Source organism: Electrona antarctica (genome assembly GCF_951216825.1).
Source record: "Electrona antarctica genome assembly, chromosome: 7".
In the NCBI taxonomy this organism is placed as follows: domain Eukaryota; kingdom Metazoa; phylum Chordata; class Actinopteri; order Myctophiformes; family Myctophidae; genus Electrona; species Electrona antarctica.
In genome coordinates, this window is record NC_136812.1 from 22,285,012 (window position 1) to 22,306,409 (window position 21,398).

General features: G+C 43.0%; 3 protein-coding genes across 6 annotated transcripts in view; 2 read left to right on the forward strand and 1 right to left on the reverse strand.

Moving 5' to 3' along the window:
* Positions 1-7,638, reverse strand: part of LOC306927131 (glutathione hydrolase-like YwrD proenzyme) — a 33,594-nt gene extending 25,956 nt beyond the window's left edge. For both annotated transcript variants that reach the window (XM_079506801.1, XM_079506802.1), the window contains exons 1-7: positions 6,950-7,638; positions 5,970-6,123; positions 4,826-4,979; positions 4,284-4,490; positions 1,494-1,646; positions 1,303-1,390; positions 881-1,052 (exon numbers count right to left, since the gene is read on the reverse strand). In XM_079506801.1, coding sequence (XP_079362927.1) covers positions 881-1,052; positions 1,303-1,390; positions 1,494-1,646; positions 4,284-4,490; positions 4,826-4,979; positions 5,970-6,123; positions 6,950-7,166 — 1,145 coding nt within the window. In that variant the 5' untranslated portion in view covers positions 7,167-7,638. The remainder of the gene's footprint in view (positions 1-880; positions 1,053-1,302; positions 1,391-1,493; positions 1,647-4,283; positions 4,491-4,825; positions 4,980-5,969; positions 6,124-6,949) is intronic.
* Positions 7,639-11,242: 3,604 nt separating this feature from the next.
* Positions 11,243-14,655, forward strand: tm4sf4 (transmembrane 4 L six family member 4; the record flags this gene model as incomplete). The annotated part of the gene is made up of 5 exons (XM_079506170.1): positions 11,243-11,413; positions 11,721-11,810; positions 12,715-12,860; positions 13,516-13,696; positions 14,024-14,655. 5 exons carry the CDS (start codon positions 11,243-11,245, stop codon positions 14,039-14,041), a joined length of 606 nt encoding a protein of 201 aa, XP_079362296.1. The 3' UTR covers positions 14,042-14,655.
* Positions 14,656-15,280: 625 nt separating this feature from the next.
* LOC306926593 (transmembrane protein 69-like) lies at positions 15,281-17,667 on the forward strand. 3 transcript variants are annotated; one of them, XM_079505943.1, is made up of 3 exons: positions 15,281-15,393; positions 16,378-16,427; positions 16,610-17,667. In XM_079505943.1, the coding sequence occupies exons 2-3, from the start codon at positions 16,383-16,385 to the stop codon at positions 17,441-17,443; spliced, it is 879 nt and encodes a 292-aa protein (XP_079362069.1). In that variant the 5' UTR covers positions 15,281-15,393; positions 16,378-16,382; the 3' UTR covers positions 17,444-17,667. The 3 variants fall into 3 exon arrangements, with proteins under 3 accessions (XP_079362069.1, XP_079362070.1, XP_079362071.1); XM_079505944.1 differs by having other exon boundaries at positions 15,287-15,388; XM_079505945.1 differs by lacking the exon at positions 16,378-16,427 and having other exon boundaries at positions 15,313-15,393.
* Positions 17,668-21,398: the final 3,731 nt, after the last annotated feature.

Below are 21,398 nucleotides of genomic sequence, written 5' to 3' on the forward strand. Positions count from 1 at the left end.
ATGTTCCGCGGTTGGTGTTGAGGGGCGGCGTTCGGCGCGATATGAGGAGATAGCGGCCGAACGACGCGGAGGGTAAGTGTGTGACGTGACTGCCGTGTGAGTGTAGTGTGTTGCAGTGTGTCAGTGACGTGTCAGTGATGTATGCAGTGTGTGACTTTGGGTCCCTTTTCCTGGGTTGGGTACAACTTCTCACTTGTATATATAGATGGTCCTAGGCTTTATATTATGTACACGTGACATTACCTATCAGTTTTGATCATAACTTCAAACTATCTCTACTTTAAAAAATAAATGTAAATCCCGCACACAACCAATCTCCACTCGTCAAGTACAAAACCCGTCATAAATCAAAGAACCAGTTTGAAAATACTGTAAAAGCAACATTGGATTGGACTGGGATTAGTTGTTGTTCTCTTCCACAAGAAAATGGTTTGTGTATGAATGTGTGTACAGTATGTGCTGCATTGCAATACGGGGTGACATTTAAGCCCAGAAATCTGTCTAAAGTGATTATACTTTTTTAACAAGAACAGAACTGAGAGTATGAACGCATGCGTGTGTCAGCTTCCATGTGAGAGCAACAGTGTTTTATAGTTTTGTCTGTGTGTGTTTGTTTTTCTCCCCAGAACAGTTCAAAGTCTACGGTAATAGCGCCTGAATAAACTCATTGTTGCCAAAACACACACAAACGCACAAGTACAGCCACATACACATTACAGACAGATGACCTGTAGTGTAGGTACGCAAATCCACGGACACAGCAGGGAGACAGGTAAAAGGGTAGAAAAGCGTCAATTATTCTACCTTCTTGAGCAAGCAGAGACAATCTGCTGTCAACGCACACGCACGCACACACACACGCACACACGCACGCACACACCTATCCATGTTGATTCCCTTGGCTCGTTGGCAGCTGTAGTCCTTGTCCAATAGATTTTCCAGAGGGATGCTCACATGATCTGGGTCGCTGAGATGATGCCGCGTGTCTGTGGTTCCCAGACGGATAGCTTCTACCAGGACATGGATGTAATCAGAGCTGTTGTGGCCTAGAGCTTTGTGTGCGCGCGCGCGCACACACACACACACACACACACACACACACACACACACACACACACACACACACACACACACACACACACACACACACACACACACACACACACACACACACACACACACACACACACACACACACACACACACACACACACACACGGCTCGATATTTTGTCACATTATCTTGACTCTTGATGACCCATGATGTTATTCTTTAGATCTTTTTTTTAAATGTTGTTATTACCTTTAAGCGGGAAATTCTCCAGGATGTTGAGCATCAAGAGGGCAGCCAATCCCTGGCTGTTAGGAGGTGGCTCCCACAGACGTACGCCCTGAATCCACGAGACAATGAGTCACATTAGTATTCTTGCCGAATGCAGGCGGAAGTTAGAGTATTGGAATGTGGCTCCTGTGTGTCTGTGCTAAGGACCTCACCTTATACTCTACGCTGATGGGCGTCATCATTTCACTGTCATGACCTCTGAGATCGTCCAGTGTCATGACTCCTCCATTCTGGCCGATGACATCAACAATGGCCTGGGCCACTCTGCCCTGGTAGAAAGCTGTCTTACCACGCTCACCAAGCTCCTGTCAACACATTCACACATCAACTAATTAAATTAACAATAGTGCAAAAAGCTATCACCCATGGAAGTTTGGTGGATTATCAATCAATCAAACTAAACTGGCACTCAGGCGGAACAACGGGGGTAATGTTCCTGCCCACCACTGCGGAGACTAGGGGTCGTCTTGGCTGGCTGTTCCAAGTTCGTTTGGGTTAGGGAAGCTGGGTGAGAAGGACAATCTATGTCGCTGCATTTGTGTCTGCTCAGTGCGAAGCTGCTTTTGGAAGAATAGCATGTCTCTCTCCACACAATATAACTCTTCACCGGCAGGGGAAAATAAGCGCTTTAGAAACTTCACGTGTATCGGAACTTTGGAAGAGACGTGCTTGTCTACATACTCGATAGAAAATCAAGCAACCAGTAGTGGTCAGCAGCGACAACTCACTACAGTACAAAGGAAATTGGGTAATTGTCAGAATGACTAAATTGGGGGAAAAGGCTGTTGAAAACAAATTAAGAAGGTCGGAAGTGGCTTATTGACGGTGTCAGCCAGTAATACGCTGAGTTGGCGGTGCCCAGGATCGAACCCATGAACTTGTGGTCCAAAGGCGAGAGCTCTACCGACTGAGCTACCCGGACACCAAATTAACAACTACCGGTAATCAATATATCCACAGTACAAGGTAGAACCAGCCATGGTTTACCATGCTGTCCCAGCTCCTGGGGAGACGACACAGCAGTTGATAATATGTACAGTATTTCTGTTAAGTCTTTCTTGTTGGCTGGTTAGTGGTTAACTGTCTTGGTTTTCTACCCATTTATTTTGTCTGCCTGTTAATACAGGTTTATAAACACATTAACATTGATGGACAACAGCAGTCAATTCTCATTCCCCGTCATTTTCTTTGTTAAATTATAATGAGAAATTGATGACAGCCTTGATGACAGGTGAATATATTATTAAAGCTATATGATCAAATATGTGACCAACCAGGGGCGGGCCATCAGGGGGAGCTGGGGGTATGGCCGTTCCCAAGCCCGGGACTCTTGACAAATCATTACAAGTGTCTCTTATTTTGAAGAGGAAGAGGAAGACAATTTGTGTTGTAGCCAACTGCCATGACAGTTGTTATGATGCCGGCAAGCGCTGTAGTTTAACCAAGATTAGTAAACAAGAACCCACAAGGATTAAACGCAAGCTTTTAGCCAAAGTTCACAGGGCCTGATCGTGCGCTCTCCCCCCCTCCCTCCAGCCCAGTATTGACTTGTTCCGCCAGTAGACCAACCGTTGTTGAAAAGTAGAATTTACGGTAAGATTTTGTTTGCTCCGCTACTAAATATGACGACAGAACCAGGGCAATATGGAAGATGAGATTTAATGATTTCATGGTAGGTAAAAGTGTATTGGAATGCTGCGATGGCACAGAAATGTGAAAAATCTGTCCAAGGAATACATTCAGGTGACAAAGAGGGTGTGTAGGTGGGAGACTGTAGAGTCATGCCTGAGGAATGGCCTTATGGTGCAATGGAAACCTTCCATCAATATAAGCCTAAGGTCACCACTATTGTTTCATTGTTCCTGGACAGTGTGTGTGTGTGTGTGTGTGTGTGTGTGTGTGTGTGTGTGTGTGTGTGTGTGTGTGTGTGTGTGTGTGTGCGCGTGCGTGCGTGCGTGCGTGCGTGCGTGCGTGCGTGCGTGCGTGCGTGCGTGCGTGCGTGCGTGCGTGCGTGCGTGCGTGCGTGCGTGCGTGTGCACGTGTGTTGGTGGTGGAGGAGTATGGACGCACTAATGCCTAAGCTTGTTAGTATCAGTGAAGTAAAGGTGCGCCTCGATCAATACTAGGCAGATCAATAGGAGCACACATTCACCTACATCGTGACAGAAATAATGATCCTGCGCGCCTGCCTGCCTGCCCGCACGCACGCACACAAACGCGGTGGTCATAGGCGCACACACACACACAGGAAAGCAGAGAATGGGCATAGCTCTGAATATCACTATGACGACATTCAAACATACAGTACAGTGACTACACCACTGGACAGAGGAGTGTCACTCCAGCAGGGCCAGATTAACCATTCACGGCTCCTGTGGCTACGAAAAAAGTTTGATGCCTCTCGAGACGGAATTTCATCAGTGGGATCCGGGAGGTGGGGGGGTGGAGGTTTTGGGATTGCTGCTGCTGAAAATGTTCGCTTCAACAGCGGGGTGACGGGTTCTGCCGACGCATTTCTGCACCGATTTAGCACTATTTCAGCAGGCCCCGGACCCGTATTTTGGCCCTGGGTCTGGTTTCCTTTTTTGTTCCTCCCCTTCCTTCTCCTCGTCTCCGAAGGTCCCACCAGGCACCCTCTGGTGCTTCTCATTCTTTATGTCCTCTCATACGACCATTCCCTCACTTATAATGATTATTTTAATCATCAGCTGTTCATTTTCTCCCCAATTTAATCATTATGTCATTTCCCCCTGGAAGTTGCCTTGTTGAAATGTGCAATACAAATAAACTCCCCTTGCCTCTTCCTAGCAGTTACGTTCTAAGAAGTCAACAAGTCAGGGGGCGGAATTCTGCTCCCAGTATTGGTCCTTTAAACAGAGAATACATTTTGACCATTCCATTTGAGCCATGACATGTTTTGTTTTTAGACTTTCAAGGATTACCTTCAGGGTGTGCGCCAGGGCAGGGTTTCTGAATACTTGTCCATGATTTGGTGCCTGACCATTAATCAGCAGGTCTCCGCCCAGTTCCTTCCCAGCACGCCGCAGGGCAGCAACGCCCAGAGCCCAGTGATGAGCCGTCACCTCGTGCACAGGAAACCCCACCTCTGCCAGCTCCACCGCCCCACTCAACACATCCTGCAGGGAGAGCTGGGGAAACAGGAAGAGGAAACACACACAATGACCTCATAGGAAGCCTGAATGAGCAGGAAGTGTGTCAGTTTGACAGTAAACGTGGATATTAAGACAATAAGATGAGGCAAGACTTTTCCTTGCTCCTTAACACTCTTAGGTGAACATACTAAGATCAGTCAGTACACCGTCACTGAGATATAGTGTGTACATTAAATGTTACAAATGTTATTTATATGTGTGGCTACCGTGAGGCTGTCATGAATGTTGCATTAAATACAGACCTTCTGTATAGTACATACACAAGGACACAAACATACAAAAAGGTACACAAATAAAACACCTTGCAATACCTTCTGACTACCAAACAGTCGGACAGTATCACACCAGCATGCAGGTGCTCCCGGTACTGTGATGTTTAAGGCATCGTATGATGGGGGAGGGGCCTCAGCACTGTAACCACGCCCCTCCAGGAAGTCCAGCGTCTGGGCTCTAGGGGAACGCCCACTGAGGTGAGAATGGAAGTCAGAGAGATAGAGAGATCCGCTTAATCCCTCTCAAGCAATTTAACTCCACTCACCATTCCACTCTAGGAAGGGAATACAGATCTGTTGTTCTCACATCATAAAGTGTCGGTTCAATCCATATTAATGCAGGTCAAGTTAATTATAATGGAACCTCACACCTCAGAGTGATTATATGTGCTTAAAACCTAAATATCCCCCATAACGCAAAGAAATGTGAATGCCTTCTGTCTAGTCGTTTCATATTTGCATGTGCACAGTGGCACCGTCAGGACATAAAGAGTGCGGGGACAAATGTTTTTTTGGGGGGTGTGCACCTTGATGAGACTGAGAGAGCAACTGTAGTTTAGTTACTGCATGTACAGTAGACTAGACTACAGCCAGAATGGCCATTGCAGCACCAATCGTGGAAAATAAATAAATAAATTAGACCAGTCATCCCCCAATTTTAGATCGCAGAGACAGCTTGTTTATTTTTGGACCACAATGCTTATATGAAATGATTTTAAGATGAGCCCATGTTATTCTCAATAGAGAAATTACTTAACCAGGCAGAACCAGGGGATGAGCGAGTGATGTCAGGACTTCGGCACTCTATAGAGGGTATGTGTGTGACATCATCATCATACCTAGAAGTTATGCGGGAACGCCTACTGAGTGGCAAAAAACTACTTTCTGGCCTACATCCAAACAGAAAAGTCCTATATGATTGCATATATATATGCTCACTTTGCCACTCACATTATGCATGTGCATATCCTCTATAGAAGTTGTAATGTCATTGAGTGTACATTCATTTTATCTGAGTACTGAGGGTTTGGACAAAAAGCAAGTGGCGTAACTGAAGCACGCCACACACACATACTGTACGCACACACGCACAAAGAGTTTCAAACAATGGACCAGGCAAACCTTTTGTTGGAAACAGACTCAATATGATAGGAACGAACAGACAAAGAGAGAGACTCTCTACCTGCCATTGATTCCAGTAATGTCTCCAGTGTTTCCATTGTAAAACAGGCAGAAGGCATCTCCACCTGGACCGGTGCTGAATGGCTCCGTTACAGACAATGCTGCTGCTATGGCAATCGCTGCGTCTGCTGCATTCCCTCCACGCTTTAAGATGTCTGTGCCACAAGCACACACAACACATCACACACACACAATACAAAATGAATATTAATCAGTCACTGTTAATCATTACTAGGATATGAACTTTACACAGAGATACAGCCAGTGTTAGTACATAGCCTTGTTACAAATTCAACTATCATACTGTTTACAGTGTACAGTATACAACTCATTAGTCTGCAGCGGGGTGGGTGTCATAGCTGATTTAAGTCAGACTCAGGCAGCCATTCATTACCCACATGTCCCTCCATAACCCTTCACAATTAATAGTAAAGACAGACAACAAGGCCATATACAAAATGTACCCTCAGTGTCTGTCAGCCATGGTTCACATGACGCTCGACAGTCATGTTTCAGGGCTCGCTCTGTCTGTCTGTCTGTCTGTCTGTCTGTCTGTCTCACACGCACACACACACACACACACACGCAACACACACACACACACACACACACACACACACACACACAATATTTGAGAAAACAAAAGATACTTAATTGACAAACGGTCAAAACAACATAATGTATCAACAATTAAAAGGGAATAAAGGAAATAGGAATGTGTAAACCAAGCTCCACATGTTGCAACTTGGAAAACTAGCTTCATGAATTGAATACATGCAGGACCAATGGAAATATATGCCCTGGGTTTTTTGTGTACCTGACCTGTACTAGTGTACTAGGCTATACCTTTTTTGCAAATTATTAATACAATATTCAATCAATCAATGAATCAATCAAAAGCTTACACAACCAAGAATTGTACATTCAAATTGTGTCAGAAATAGTCAGTTCTATAAACTTCGGTGTCTCTGTGTCTCTCACCCAGTCCGATGCTGGTAGCCAGAGACTGACTGGACGCCGCACAGCCGTGTAAACATACAACAGGTGAACGGTGAGAGGAGAACATCAACTCTGCATCCATTATATGTCCCCACTGCAGCCCAGATGAGACTACTATACCACTAAACCCCGTGCCTATATAGACCTTTTTATCAATGAAATTATGAAACTCCGTTCTAATAGCGTGTTCAAAGTCCATCCTTCTATAAGAGGTAAATCATTAAAGTCAACCCCGCTGAAGCCTGGTCGAGTTACTTTAGCCTACTACTAGCCCGTCTCCGGACCCCCCGGGTTGAGCTCCTTTGGACCCCAAAGTCATCAAAATGTCAGAAACTTTAACGTAGGGTTCCGAAAGGAGCTAGCCTACTACCCTCCTCGAGAGTCGAAGCTGCCTGCTGCTGCATGCGACTGCTTGGGAATCAATGGGGAATTGGGGATCTCTTCCCGGTTATCAATACCATATCGAAGCAGGGAGGAAAACATCATTTCCATTGTTTTAGGTGCTATGTATGCATGGTCTGGAAACGGCAGTTACGGCACGCTGTTTCTGTTTCCACGAGAACTTTGGGACTTAATTGCAATGCTCGTCTCGTACGTTGTTTTCGCTGTGGACCATAGAGTTGGCTGCAACAACCAGAGCCATTGAAAGGAGTCCTCTGGCAAGACTGGCATGATCGACCATAACTATTTGACTGGCAACAACAACAACACGACAACCCCTGCATACGTGTGTAGGCTGCGACGAGGAGAGACCGCCGCCGTCCGGTATATTGTCGCATTGTTGTGACGTCACGATAAAAAAACAAAGGCAAAACAATGCTTCTATATAAAAAATAATAATAAGGAGCCACAACGAGATCAACAAACGAATTATTTTACAAATAGTCCTACTACATTGTAGTAATAATATTTTTTTATATTAAATAGTTATGAATCATAACCAGTAATAAGACACCTGAGGGCGAGAAGCGACCGATCGCCCTTCACATCCGCCTCATTGACAGCAGACTGCTGGGCGAGCGCTGGCGCTTTGGCATGGGGGGTCAGATCAGGAATGAATTCTGTACTGGAAATGTCTTGAGTGTATAGGGTTTGATAAAACAAGGCTCCAGACTTCCCAAAACAACCTGGTCAGGTTACTACTTGGCCTCACTCCTCGGACCCACCTCACCCCTGCCCATTTTGACAGACTGGAATGGCTTAGAGTTGACGACAGAGTACAGCATCTTGCAATGGGTCTGGTCCACAAGATCACCAAGATACCCATGTACCTGTCTAAATACTTCCTTAATGTCAATGAAGTCCACACCCATAACACCAGAGGGAGTGCAACAAACCATGTGCAACCCAGATTCGGCACAAACAAGGGACTATATTATTTTCCCTCCTATGCCACCAAAATGTGGAATGCTCTACCCACAGTCATTAAAGGGATAGTTCAGATTTTTTTAACTTAAGTTGTATGAAATACTTGCCATTAATATAGTGGTTGCAACTGTATTAATTGATTGCCCGAGTCCCATGGTGGGAGTTCTGCTCTGGTTTTGGTCAATATTAAGTAGTTCCGGTCATTTTGTGGGGGGCACTGGGGCCACGCAGTAAAAGTAAATGAATCCACAAAACGAACGTAATTTGTATTGTTGACCTATTTCTAAAATATTAGCGCGACTTTCGTTCAACTTTGACCCCTCTATCACATGGAACTATTTTTTGGGCGTAGTGATATGGACACAAAAAACATAGTTCTGTGTGATAGAGGGGTAAAAAAAGAACGGAAGTTGCACTAATATTTTAGAAATAGGTCAACAATACAAATTACGTTAGTTTTGTGGATTCATTTACTTTTACTGCGTGGCCCCCAGTGCCCCCCACAAAATGACCGGAACTACTTGATATTTCACCAAAACCAGAGCAGAACTCCCACCACAGGACTCGGGCAATCAATTAATACAGTTGCAACCACTATATTAATGGCAAGTATTTCATACAACTTAAGTTCAAAAAATCTGAACTATCCCTTTAAGACATGTGAATCCCTTGACTGCTCTCAAAGGGCACCTACAGACGGCTGCAATTCGAAACTGGCCCCAGAAAAACTTGAATCCCCCACCCACCCGTTTTTCCCCTGTATATGTTGTTTTTTTTCCCTTTTTTACCTCTATGATAATTTCCTGTTTTTAGCTATAGGCCTATAGAAGAGTATATTTGTACGTCTCTAATTGTTATGATGAATTGAACATGGTTGGCCCTATTGTAAACAAGTGTAAATGTCGTCCACAGTTAACAGTTTTGTATTGAGTTGTGCTTGAAATGTACTGTAATTCTCCAATCTAAGTCTCCAATCTGTTAATACATTCATGAATCAATCAATCAATCAAATGATGATGATGTCAGATCAACATGGAATGTCAGAACAGTGTACAGGTTTTGATGAGGGCCCAGGTAGGGCCGGGCATTAATTTTCATAATAATAGTGTTATTGCTGTAGTAATAATAGGCTACAATAATTTTCTACTCAGATCAGATTCAATTTATTGTCACTGCACAGTACTTTGACAATGAAATGAAGTGTGGTGTGGCGTCTAGCCAGAAGTTCAAATGTGCAATACAGTAATGCAGTAAGGAGAGAATAAATACATCACTCTACATCTCAGATGCAAATCAATATTTAAAGTAAAGTAACTAGTAGGCTATTTCAAAATGTCTAGGCCTACTTTTACTTCTACTCCACTACATTTCAGAGGCAAATATTGTAGCCTACTTTTGCAATTATTTGAAAACTTAGTTAGGCCTATAGTTACTTTGTAGATTTTGATTATTACAAAACATACATTAACCATGCACTTCAGCCCAATATATCCTACATTTCGGCCATTTAAAACTTGAAATGGGACATTCTGCATAATGACTACTTTTGGCTATTGATATCATCAATACTTTTTGTACCCAAGACAAGTACACTTTTACATTACATTACATTACAGTCATTTAGCAGACGCTTTTATCCAAAGCGACTTACAATAAGTACCGGACATTAATACCGGACATTTATTTGTAACAGAGTAGGCCTACTTCTACACTGCAGTATTGATACTTTTACTTAAGTAAAACATTTGAGTACTTTTTACACCACTGAACCTTGGGCCCTCCACGTTTCCCTCCACACCAAATATCTTCAAGTAAAGCCAATCGTACCAGATCACAAAATGTTTGCCTATTTTCGATAAATGTTCATGACATGCCCAGGATAGGCACATGCGGTTACACACTGTAAATTATATGATGGCTAATATGATGTAATCTATAAATCCAACTAGTAACCAACTAAAACAATCAGGAGAATTGAGAATGGAACATTTTTGACCAAAGGGTATAAAAAGGGTTTGATAAGTAAAGGGCCTTTAATTCAACAGGCTTGAAACATTATAAAGGCACCGTGTGTCTGCTTACGCATTCTTTCAGGGTGCACCCCAAACAAGGTGCAAGCCATGAGGAATACCAGTGAATTTCCTGTAAATTCTCTCTGAGCACCTATAGTCCCACTAGTTGAAGTTATTGATTCAGAAGCATGGATACACACCTGTCTCTACTAAACACATGGTAAAACATTAACTATTGTATGTGTGTGTGTGTGTGTGTGTGTGTGTGTGTGTGTGTGTGTGTGTGTGTGTGTGTGTGTGTGTGTGTGTGCGTGCGCGAGCGCGAGTGCGAGAGAGAGAGACTGTGATCATGCCATATCCAAGGTGGCTGTTCATGTCTGTGAAATGGTGACATCATATCTACACCCAACAGGTGTCTATAAAACCTCATCCCTACTAAAACTAACTCAGCTGCATGCAGGACCATTGAGGTAGACACAGGATAGGCCTGCAAGAGGACAGGGGCATTTAACACAGGATACGATTAATTGCACTTTTATTGTAAGAAGTATAGAGACAGGTGCAGATTGGCTGGAGAGAAACTGCTAGCTTTGACAAAGTTTGAACAAGAGACAAGAGACTACAGGTGTAGAGAGAGGTACAAGCGTACATACAGAGCGCCAAACCAACAGTCGTGGCATCAGTGTCTGGCCTCTTGATGAACTGGATGTTGTGCAGTAGTGTTCAGTCCATGCTGTGGAGCAGAATTAACAACGTTTAATTAGAAAAGTGTCTTAGAAGACCAGAAGAGAGGAGATTTGAGTCTATACCAACAAACGTCTAATAGATCTTAGTTATAAGTGTCACAGCCCGTAGAAGTGCTAGCCTTACTGTTAGGTGACAGCCTTGTGACAGGATGTGCTCAGGTGGTTTTGCGAAATGCTTGGGGATCAGTCTGATGCCGCTGGCCATGGTGTGCGTGCTGTGTAACATCTTGCTGTTCTTCCCTGCGGGACACACTGTGGACAGTGAACACATCACAGACGAGGTGTGGTACTTTGGTGGACTTTTGGGATCTGGTGTTCTGGTGAGTAGGCTACCACACTGACAGGAAACTTGCCTTGTAGAAATTCACTTTTTCACACAAATCGTAGGCCTATTAGGTTTTTCTTTCTACATACTTAAATATATATTGTATCTATTGTATTTCTGTGTGTGTGTGTGTGTGTGTGTGTGTGTGTGTGTGTGTGTGTGTGTGTGTGTGTGTGTGTGTGTGTGTGTGTGTGTGTGTGTGTGTGTGTGCGTGCGTGCGTGCGTGCGTGCGTGCGTGCGTGCGTGCGTGCGTGCGTGCGTGCGTGTTTGGACGTGTGCATGCGTGCGTGCGTGCGCGTCAGATGATCTTCCCAGCTCTGGTCTTCCTGGGTCTGAAGAACAACGATTGCTGTGGTTGCTGTGGTAATGAAAGCTGTGGGCGGAGATTTGCGGTGAGCAAAATGTATTTTTTTTATTTAACCGATAAAATTTGCTGGTGCGTTACAGCTGTAACATCCAAACCAAATCCTAACCCAACCAAATCAACTTATCTATCTAAATAATCTGTTACGTTGTTTAAAATCAAATCAAGTTGAGATGTTTTAGATAAGAAATGTGGTTGATATGACAGGAAATTCCAATGTTTCACATGACCCTCTCACATAAAGCTGCTATTGTACTAGTACTGCGCACACACATTTAAAAAAAAAGGATCAATACCTCAGGAATGTATGTGTGAGCGTGTGCATGGGTGTAAGTGTAATGACTGATCAACTCTCTCTCTCTCTCTCTCACTCACACACACACACACACACGTCATACACACACACACACACACACACACACACACACACACACACACACACACACACACACACACACACACACACACACACACACACACACACACACACACACACACACACACACACACACACCATTTTAGTGGCTCTAGTCTGTGTCCCCTCTGACATCTCTGTCTTTCAGTTACACTCACTCTGAGTTGGTATCGCCAAAATAATCTCAGCACATGTCAGAGGGGACACAGACTAGAGCCACTAAGATGGTGTGTGTGTGTGTGTGTGTGTGTGTGTGTGTGTGTGTGTGTGTGTGTGTGTGTGCACTGTGCAACTGGTAAAATATGACATTTTGGGCTTGTTTTTGTTGTCCTTCAAGAGTTCAAATGCAGGATTGTTTAATTGACTGACTTTCATGAGTAAAAGTTATCTTCTTCCCGTTTCTTCCTCGATCCTCATCTGTGTGTTCCTCTCTGTCACTTTCTCAACCTTGCTCTCTGTTCTTGTGTTTTACCGTTCTTTCCATTCCACCCACTTCCCTGCTGGTCTCTGTCTCCAGATGCTGAGCTCCATACTGTTTGCAGGTGTGGGTGTTTTGGGGGCAGGTTACTCTGTCATAATATCTGCCGTGGCTATCAACAAGGGACCAAAGTGTAACATTAATGCTACCACTCATGATGACTGGATCTACCCTTTCGTTGACAGGTGAGAGCTTTTTTCTTTTTTTTTTGTGAGAGCAGCCGTAGCTGAGTCCGTAGAGAGGCCATCTGGGAATCGGTATTTCGCTGGTTAGATCCTTGGCCCACCCACTTTGTGTCAAAGTGCCTCTGAGCAAGACACTCTCATCAGATCCACCTAAGATAATTTCCTCTACCTCTATGGGGGTCAGAAAACTCCTTTCAAATCTGTATTTGATTTCCCCTTTACATTGTTTAAGATATTTTTGGGGCTTTTTGCCTTTATTGATAGATATACAGGAAACAGGGAGATAGATGGGGGGGAAGACATGCAGCAAATGTCGTCGGGATCGGGACTCGAACCTGCGACACACTGTCAGGCTGGATTACCAGCCTGGGTGCCTGGACTGCTAGGCCGACCCGGGCCTCCCCTTTACATGGTTAATAAGAATTGATTGATTGATTGATTGAATACTTTATTAATAGTTTGCAAAAAAGGGTACAGTGGTACATATGTATACAAAAGGTGCTAAAAGGATAACCCAAAAAAGTACAAATTGCATTGAGGTCCTGTGTATTCAATTCATCGAGACATTTAAAGACAAACAATAAGTATGTTGGTGTATAGTTGCTGTTGTGTTGGGAAACACCAACCATCCTGTCTTCTTGCTCTCTTTTTCCAGTAACTACCTATCTGACCACATCATTTGGTCAAAGTGTGTCGAACCAGTTGGTGTGGTGTCCTGGCATCTGTCTTTGTTCGCCGTACTGCTGGTCATGGGTTTGAGCCAGATGGTGCTATGTGCCGTCCAGGTGATAAACGGCCTGCTGGGAGCCCTGTGTGGGGACTGCTGCGGTGCAGGGGTCAGTATAATTTAGATTTACTTTAAATTATGTCCAAGCTTAGGTTGATTTGGTTTTATTTTTATCATGACAAAATGTATTTGGCACACCTTGAATGATGTTGAATGATGGCTGTGTTTAATATCAGTGAAGATAGTGACACATAATTAAGAACATTTAAATATGATCTATCACTTGATTTTTAATACATTTGGGATGTAAAGTAATCCAAAATGCACTTAAAATAATCCAATGACACCCTTGGATTTGTTTTCTGTGAAAATAGCCGGTTATCACTTCTATTTTGAAAGTAATTTTTCAAAGCTGTCCATATTTTGTGTCTTTTAGAGTCCTGATGCAGCCTGAGCAATTCCTTCTACCACATGTTGGAAGGCTGGAGCTACTGTACATTTCGTCTTCCATTTATCCTGAAGTTAATTAGAAGATGGGACTTATTCCTCCTGCATCTCTTCTGTCCAAATATGTCTGTTGCAGTTAGCAAAGATTTATATGTTTTCTCATATGTATGTAGTAATACAATTTTAGATTGTACACATCAATTCACTGTATCTGACATTGTATATTTAATGATATGGTCTGGTTTGGGGTAATTGAATTAGGCTTTAAGTAGCACTAGCATGTGACAAACTATGGGTTATTCTGATTCTGAACCCATTCCAAGCATTATTTTTGCATGAAAAACACCCCTTGTGCTAAATTCGGCCATAGCCACTTGCCCAAATGTGATCATCTCATCACATTTGTGAAGACGGCTATGGCCGAGCATCTCTTGAGTCTGACCCAGGCCAGAGTTATAGGCCTATAAGGTCTGACCGCCCAAGTTAGTATGTACTAGTGTTGCATTACTGCCCCCTCGTGGACATTTGTGGATACTACACCAGTAGTATTCACAACAGTTCGTTGAATGCATTTTGCTCAATATTTACAATAGATTCACTGACTCACAGACAGTGCCAAACAAACAGCCAAGTAAACTATTACAGTATCTCTTATCATTTTCATTTAAAGCAAACAAGTAAAACTGTTTTTGGAGAAAGATCTGAAGGTTCATTTGCATGTCCAAGTCTACTCAACTCTAAATAAAATGTAACTTTGATTTGAGACGTGTGTCGTATGCTGTGTTGTTTACACTTTACAGTAGCAAAGCGATATGCGCATTAACAAGTCCATGATTCACTATGTCACTATTCACTATTCACTATGAGTAGCAGTAGCTACAAAATAAACTACATGTTTGATTGAATACTTACTGTATTACCAGTTTGTAAATTGTAACATAGTACAGCAGTGGTATTATACTGCTAAAGGAATTGGGGCTCTATGTGGAACGTTCCTTCAAGATTAAAGTTCCGAGCCCGCCCCGGATGACATTCATTGCGTACACGTTTACAGTTACAGACGGTATCCTAGCTTCTTTACACAGAAACATTACTTATTACTTATTTTTACACAGAAACATAATGTGTGTCCTATAGCATCGTTTAAATGCTTAATTTATAGTTTTAATGTGCAAATTAATCTTTTTTTCAATACTCTAGAGGGTACTCTTATTTTGAAGAGATCGTCCACCGGAAGTCTTATATTTGCTCACTTAGATTTGCCAAAAGAACAGTGCCGCTTCAGGTTGACCCTGAAGAAAAATAGAAAATTACAAATGATCACGTTTTATGAGTGGTCCAACGTGACTTGAAAGTAAGGTAAGATTCAGAATATCACTTTGTGTTTGTTTGTTTTAGCAGACTATTTCTGTAATCTCCGTCCGATCGAGTCCGTCTCTTCAGTGCTGCAGCACTGACTTGAAGTTGCAAATATTTCTCCTTCTTTGTTGCTTCTAGATAAAACAACATAGATATATCATATATGGGATCCTTGCCGGATAAGAGTTGCCCTGGTCCGGTGCGTTAGAGAGACTCGCTAACGCACTGGACCAGGGCTAGGATAAAATATGCTTGGGAATTATACTGTGGTGCGGCTGCGGAATTAGGGTTTGAGTCCTGTCATGACTCATATGTGCCTCTGTCTTGATAGGGTCATGACGTATGTATGCACTTTGATGAGATGGAATTGGAAATAGTTAATGTGACACAGGGGTTCACAGTCAACTTAACACTAAAGGGTTGCCCACTTGCCCACCTGCTCCTGGCAGGTCAATAAAACTTTGGGCAGGTAGAGTTTGCGTGCAGGTTGCCCGATGGGGCAAATGCTTGTTTGAGAGGGGATGCACACACACACACACACACACACACACACACACACACACACACACACACACACACACACACACACGTCTTTTGGTCTGTATAATGTATAATAAGAGCACTGTTTACCTATAATATGCTGTTTTCACTGTTGCTACACTTAAAATGTAAAAGTGTGATGTGAACCCATACATAGCTAGTAGTAGTTATGTATTTGGCAATGGCATACACACTGAGGTATGACGTTTTTTTAAGTAAAATAAAAACACTGTTAAATTAAACTGCAATTAAAATGTTGCCTGTCATTTTATAATGGATGATTTACTTAAACGTCTGGGTTTCCGAGGCTACTGGAGTGGGCATGACCTTTGGGCAAGTAGAAGTTAGAAGAACATGACCTGTACTTGCCCGACGGGCAAGTGCCTCTGAGACCTTAGTGTCAACCCCTGAATGTGACATGTACGTGTTTACCTGTTTCCACAGATAAAATGCTTTCTGCTATAGTTAGAAGAAATGCTTTGACTGCTCCCAAGGTACGTGTGTTTAGCTCAGTTAAATGCTTGGATCATTCTAGGGCATGTTTAATCTTAGGCAACAAAATGTACATTTTCAGAATATCTTTTGTAAAGATGTTACCTGTCAAGTCATTAATTAAGTGTGTGTGTGTGTGTGTGTGTGTGTGTGTGTGTGTGTGTGTGTGTGTGTGTGTGTTTAGGTATGGAGGGCCAGTCCTCAACAAATGTCCTGGATACCTGCCTTGGAAAGAATTCCTGATGGTGTATCTAGTTCCCTGGCGCTCTGTTGGGCTTCATCAGCCAAACTTCCCTCTAGGATTAATGATGCTGGTTTAAAGACTCATAGTTTGGCTCTTATCAGTTTATTGAGGCCTTCACCCTTCCAGAGCATCCAGACTCGTGCTGCTCCTGGTTCAGTGAGGCCTTCACTCTTCCAGAGCATCCAGACTCATGCTGCTCCTGGTTCAGTGAGGACACAGCCTTTCCACACTTCCGCAGTGTGGTGGAAGAAACGGCAGCAGCCAGAGCCTCCGCCCAGAGAGCTTGATCTTCTGCGTTATGACATGAGGGACATCTGGAAGAGCCCCAAACCAGCAATGTATCTGGGGCTCGCTGGGCTCATCCCCTTCATCGCCGCTCCTCTAATAATGGCCTCGACGGAGATCTACCTCCCGCAGTTGGCTTACGCACAGGTAGCGTATGGAGCGTCCATCCTTTCCTTCCTGGGCGGAGCACGCTGGGGATTTGCGCTTCCAGAGGGCAGCCCAGCGAAACCTGATTGGATTAACTTGGCCAATAGCGTGGTTCCTCCACTGCTGGCCTGGGTGGCTATGCTGCTCAGTGACAGTATCAGTCCAGCAATCATCACCGTAATCATGGGACTTGGAATTAGCTTACACTACGACCTCTCTCTGCTGCCAACGTACCCCAGTTGGTTCAAAGCATTGCGCTCCATACTTACCATTGTGGCTTCTTTCTCCCTGATTAGCACACTTTTACTGAGTGGAATTTACCCAGAGAAGACTATTTTCTGAATTAGGCCATTTGTGCTCTTCGAAATGTACATTTTATAAGGGTGAAAGGGTGTGAACTTTGCGGTTGACTGTCAGACTCCAGTTGAAGATATTTGACAAACTATTTCTCCCACATCATATAAATGAACTGGAAATGTGAAGTTGGTGCCATTGAATCTGCCATGGAATCTGAATTAGAACAAGAAACCCTGATTAATACAATATAAACAATTATCCTTCTTTTCCCCCCTGGCTTCTCGATTTTATTGGCCTGAACATCTAGTATTGTAACTGAGCACATCCTTGTCATACGTGACAACGGTTCTTTTAATAGGACAAGAACAGGCATTACATAAGATCTTAACACTCCCAACGCGGATCGCGTATCAATACGTTATCAATTAATCAAACGTCGGGTGCGGATCACGTATCAATACGTTTCAATCACTTTTTTATAGAATACTTTCATTCATCTTTTTACCCACCCGGACAATGAAGAACCATCGCCCTATCATTGCTGCTTACTCCCGCTCACGTGATCAGAAAAAAAAACAAAAAACTAAAACCCCCCTCCCCTCCTGAAAACAGGAGGGCTGGCCGCTTTACGTGTAGAAGCCAGTTGAACGCTGAACGGAACGCTGCCTATTGCCTAAACACATATGCACCAGATCGGCATTGCAATGCATAACATCTGCAACACACATGGACAGATGCATGTTTCCTTCTTCATACTGTAGCGACCAAACGATCCCCGAGCCTACAATACTACGAACTAACCACAGTATCGAGGGGCTGCCACGACAAGACAGTGTTCCGTTGGTGGATCACGTATCGCCATGCAGAGCCGTCATAATCGGAGATCGCTCAGACGTGTGATTGTAACGCTTTTTTATTCATTATAATTGTAGTGATAAGACCGCAATGAACGCGTCGGGGACGTAATCGACCCGGGTGTAATGTATAACGAACTTTTCCGCGACCTAAACCGTGGTGTTGTCATCTGTGGAAGTCATTTTTTCCTTCTCGTCGACATCACAGCCGGGTGACGCTTTTTTCCCCCTCCATCGCCCCCAAGCTGCATGCCCATAGCCTGGCTTGGCCAGCCTCATAGCGGGGATTCACTGAAGATTCTTCCCCGGAGGAAACATCAGTGAACCCTCGCTATGAGTCTGGCCGTGCCAGGCTAGCATGCCCAGGCATGTTCCCCTACACTAGCTTGAAAAACAAAATCAGCTGATGACAACGCGTTATACTATAGTTCTGAACCGAACGGTGGAATGGGACTTTTTATAGCCGTACGGATCAAGACTTTTGCTGCCCAATGTGCCCATGACCCCCCCCCCCAATGTTACTGCGATCAAAACAATGAAAGCAGTGAGATAGATTAGGCGAGGCGGCAATCATCATCAAAAAGAAAGCATAGTTATGAAGGTTTATAGTCAGACATTGACAGGCAGATATAACAATAAACACAATAAATATGCTATACATCCTATACATCGAATGAAAGCCCTGAATGTGTACTTTTACGAGGAAAATAGTAAACATTGATCCCATGTACAGTTTGTCATAAATTGGATACTGGGTGGATGCACATTGCGCCCACCAGATATAACTGCAGAGAAGACATGGACCCGAACTCAATATTCACAAAATAAGGCCTATAGCGACATATAAATACTATATACCGTATGAAACAGAAGACTCTCTGCTTTCATAAGGAAAAAAATTGTACTGTAATAATAAAAAAATCACACCCCTGTGAAGTGAGCAGTGCAACTCTACTTCTCTACTTATTCACTACAGCTCGCTATATACGGACTGAGGCAGAAAGTCATGTAAACCTTTTATTTACAGTTTGGTCTGTAAACTTCTACTGTAATAATAAAAATCACACCCCTGTGAAGTGAGCGTTGCAACTGTTCTGTACTTATTCACTACAGCTCGCTATATACGGACTGAGACAGAAAGTCATGTAAACCTTTTATTTACAGTTTGGTCTGTAAACTTCTACTGTAATAATAAAAATCACACCCCTGTGAAGTGAGCGGTGCAACTGTTCTTTATAGTTGCGCGGTGCAACTGTAGAGAACAGTTGCACCGCTCACTTCACAGGGGTGTGATTTTTATTATTACAGTAGAAGTTTACAGACCAAACTGTAAATAAAAGGTTTACATGACTTTCTGTCTCAGTCCGTATATAGCGAGCTGTAGTGAATAAGTACAGAACAGTTGCAACGCTCACTTCACAGGGGTGTGATTTTTATTATTACAGTAGAAGTTTACAGACCAAACTGTAAATAAAAGGTTTACATGACTTTCTGCCTCAGTCCGTATATAGCGAGCTGTAGTGAATAAGTAGAGAAGTAGAGTTGCACTGCTCACTTCACAGGGGTGTGATTTTTTTATTATTACAGTACAATTTTTTTCCTTATGAAAGCAGAGAGTCTTCTGTTTCATACGGTATATAGTATTTATATGTCGCTATAGGCCTTATTTTGTGAATATTGAGGAGTTCACGTCCATGTCTTCTCTGAAGTTATCTGGTGGGCACAAGCTGCATTCAATAACCAATTACTGTCTAACTGTAGATGGGATCAATGTTTACTGTTTTCCTCGTAAAAGTACACATTCAGGGCTTTCATTCGGTGTATAGGATGTATAGGATATTTATTGGGTTCAATTTTATATCTGCCTGTCAATGTCTCTGACTTTAAACCATCCATAACTCTGCTCGCTGTTCAAGATAACCACTTCCAGGCAAATGCAGGTGTTGCAAAAAGGTCAATATCTCCAGAATGGAACATGGTAAAATCAAAATGTATTTTTTTAATTGAAGTGGACAAGTTCAGCTTTCTTTTGATGTAGGCGTGTGATTCTCGCTATAAGAGAACATTTTACTGTGGGCCCCCGAACAAGGCCTTTGTGCAATGTTAAACGGCAGCAACATCCAAATAGGCCTGTTGAGATCTTGCAGCAATCAAAGTGTTAATAGGAGTAATCAGTGCTTACGGTGTTAACTGCCTATCGTGAGATAGAGCTTCAACATAAGCTTGTACATGATGAATACATCACAGGATATGAGATCTACTCAAATCAAGCTATTATCATTTCTTTTTTGCAATATACATGTAATTGAGCAGTAATTATTCCAGTTTTGTCTTCTCTTGAGTAACAAAACAAAAGTAATGTGAAGTTTAACTACTGGTAACATTTTACATGTAAGGAAAAGGATGAATTCAGGAGAATATTTTGGATAGGCCCATCCCACATTATAAACTTGGGTTTCTGAGTGACTGAGATGCAAGCCTGAAGCCAAGGAGAAAGAATGTAGTTATTCAATAGCACTGTACTATTTTGCAAACTGTTAAGTAATCAATCAATCTTGTAGCTACTGAAATGTGCACGTCAATTTGAACAATGATAAATCTGAAATGACAAATGACGCGCTTTGGATAAAAGCGCTATATAAATGCACCATTTACAAACCAATCTAAGTGAATAATTATCAGTCAAATAAGTGTTGGGTCAGCTACATGTAGCTTAACTTGCCCAACACTGGTTTTAATTATTTATTTTATGTTTTGTCCCCAGTACGCCACGCTACACCAGGCTTTGTTTGTGTGTTGAATTTAGGTCCAGTCCTATTTAAAAAAACGCACGCGCGGGCCGCGCGTTTAGGGTAAACGCGCGGCCCGCGCGTGCGTTTTTAAAAATAGGACGACCTAAATTCAACGCACAAACGCGCGCGTTTTGTGCGCGAAAAGCCTGGTGTAGCGTGGCCGTCAGATTTGAGGCTTGAATACCTGCAGGTGTATAGTGGAGTAAGCAATAGGTCTATTTAAGTTCATTAAATAGGCCTATTAGCTATAATGCATTGTTATCTGCAGTGTTGGGCAAGTTAAGATACATGTAGCTGACCCAAGACTGCAAAACAGTGAATCATACCCAATACTTATAGGCCTATTAATTAACT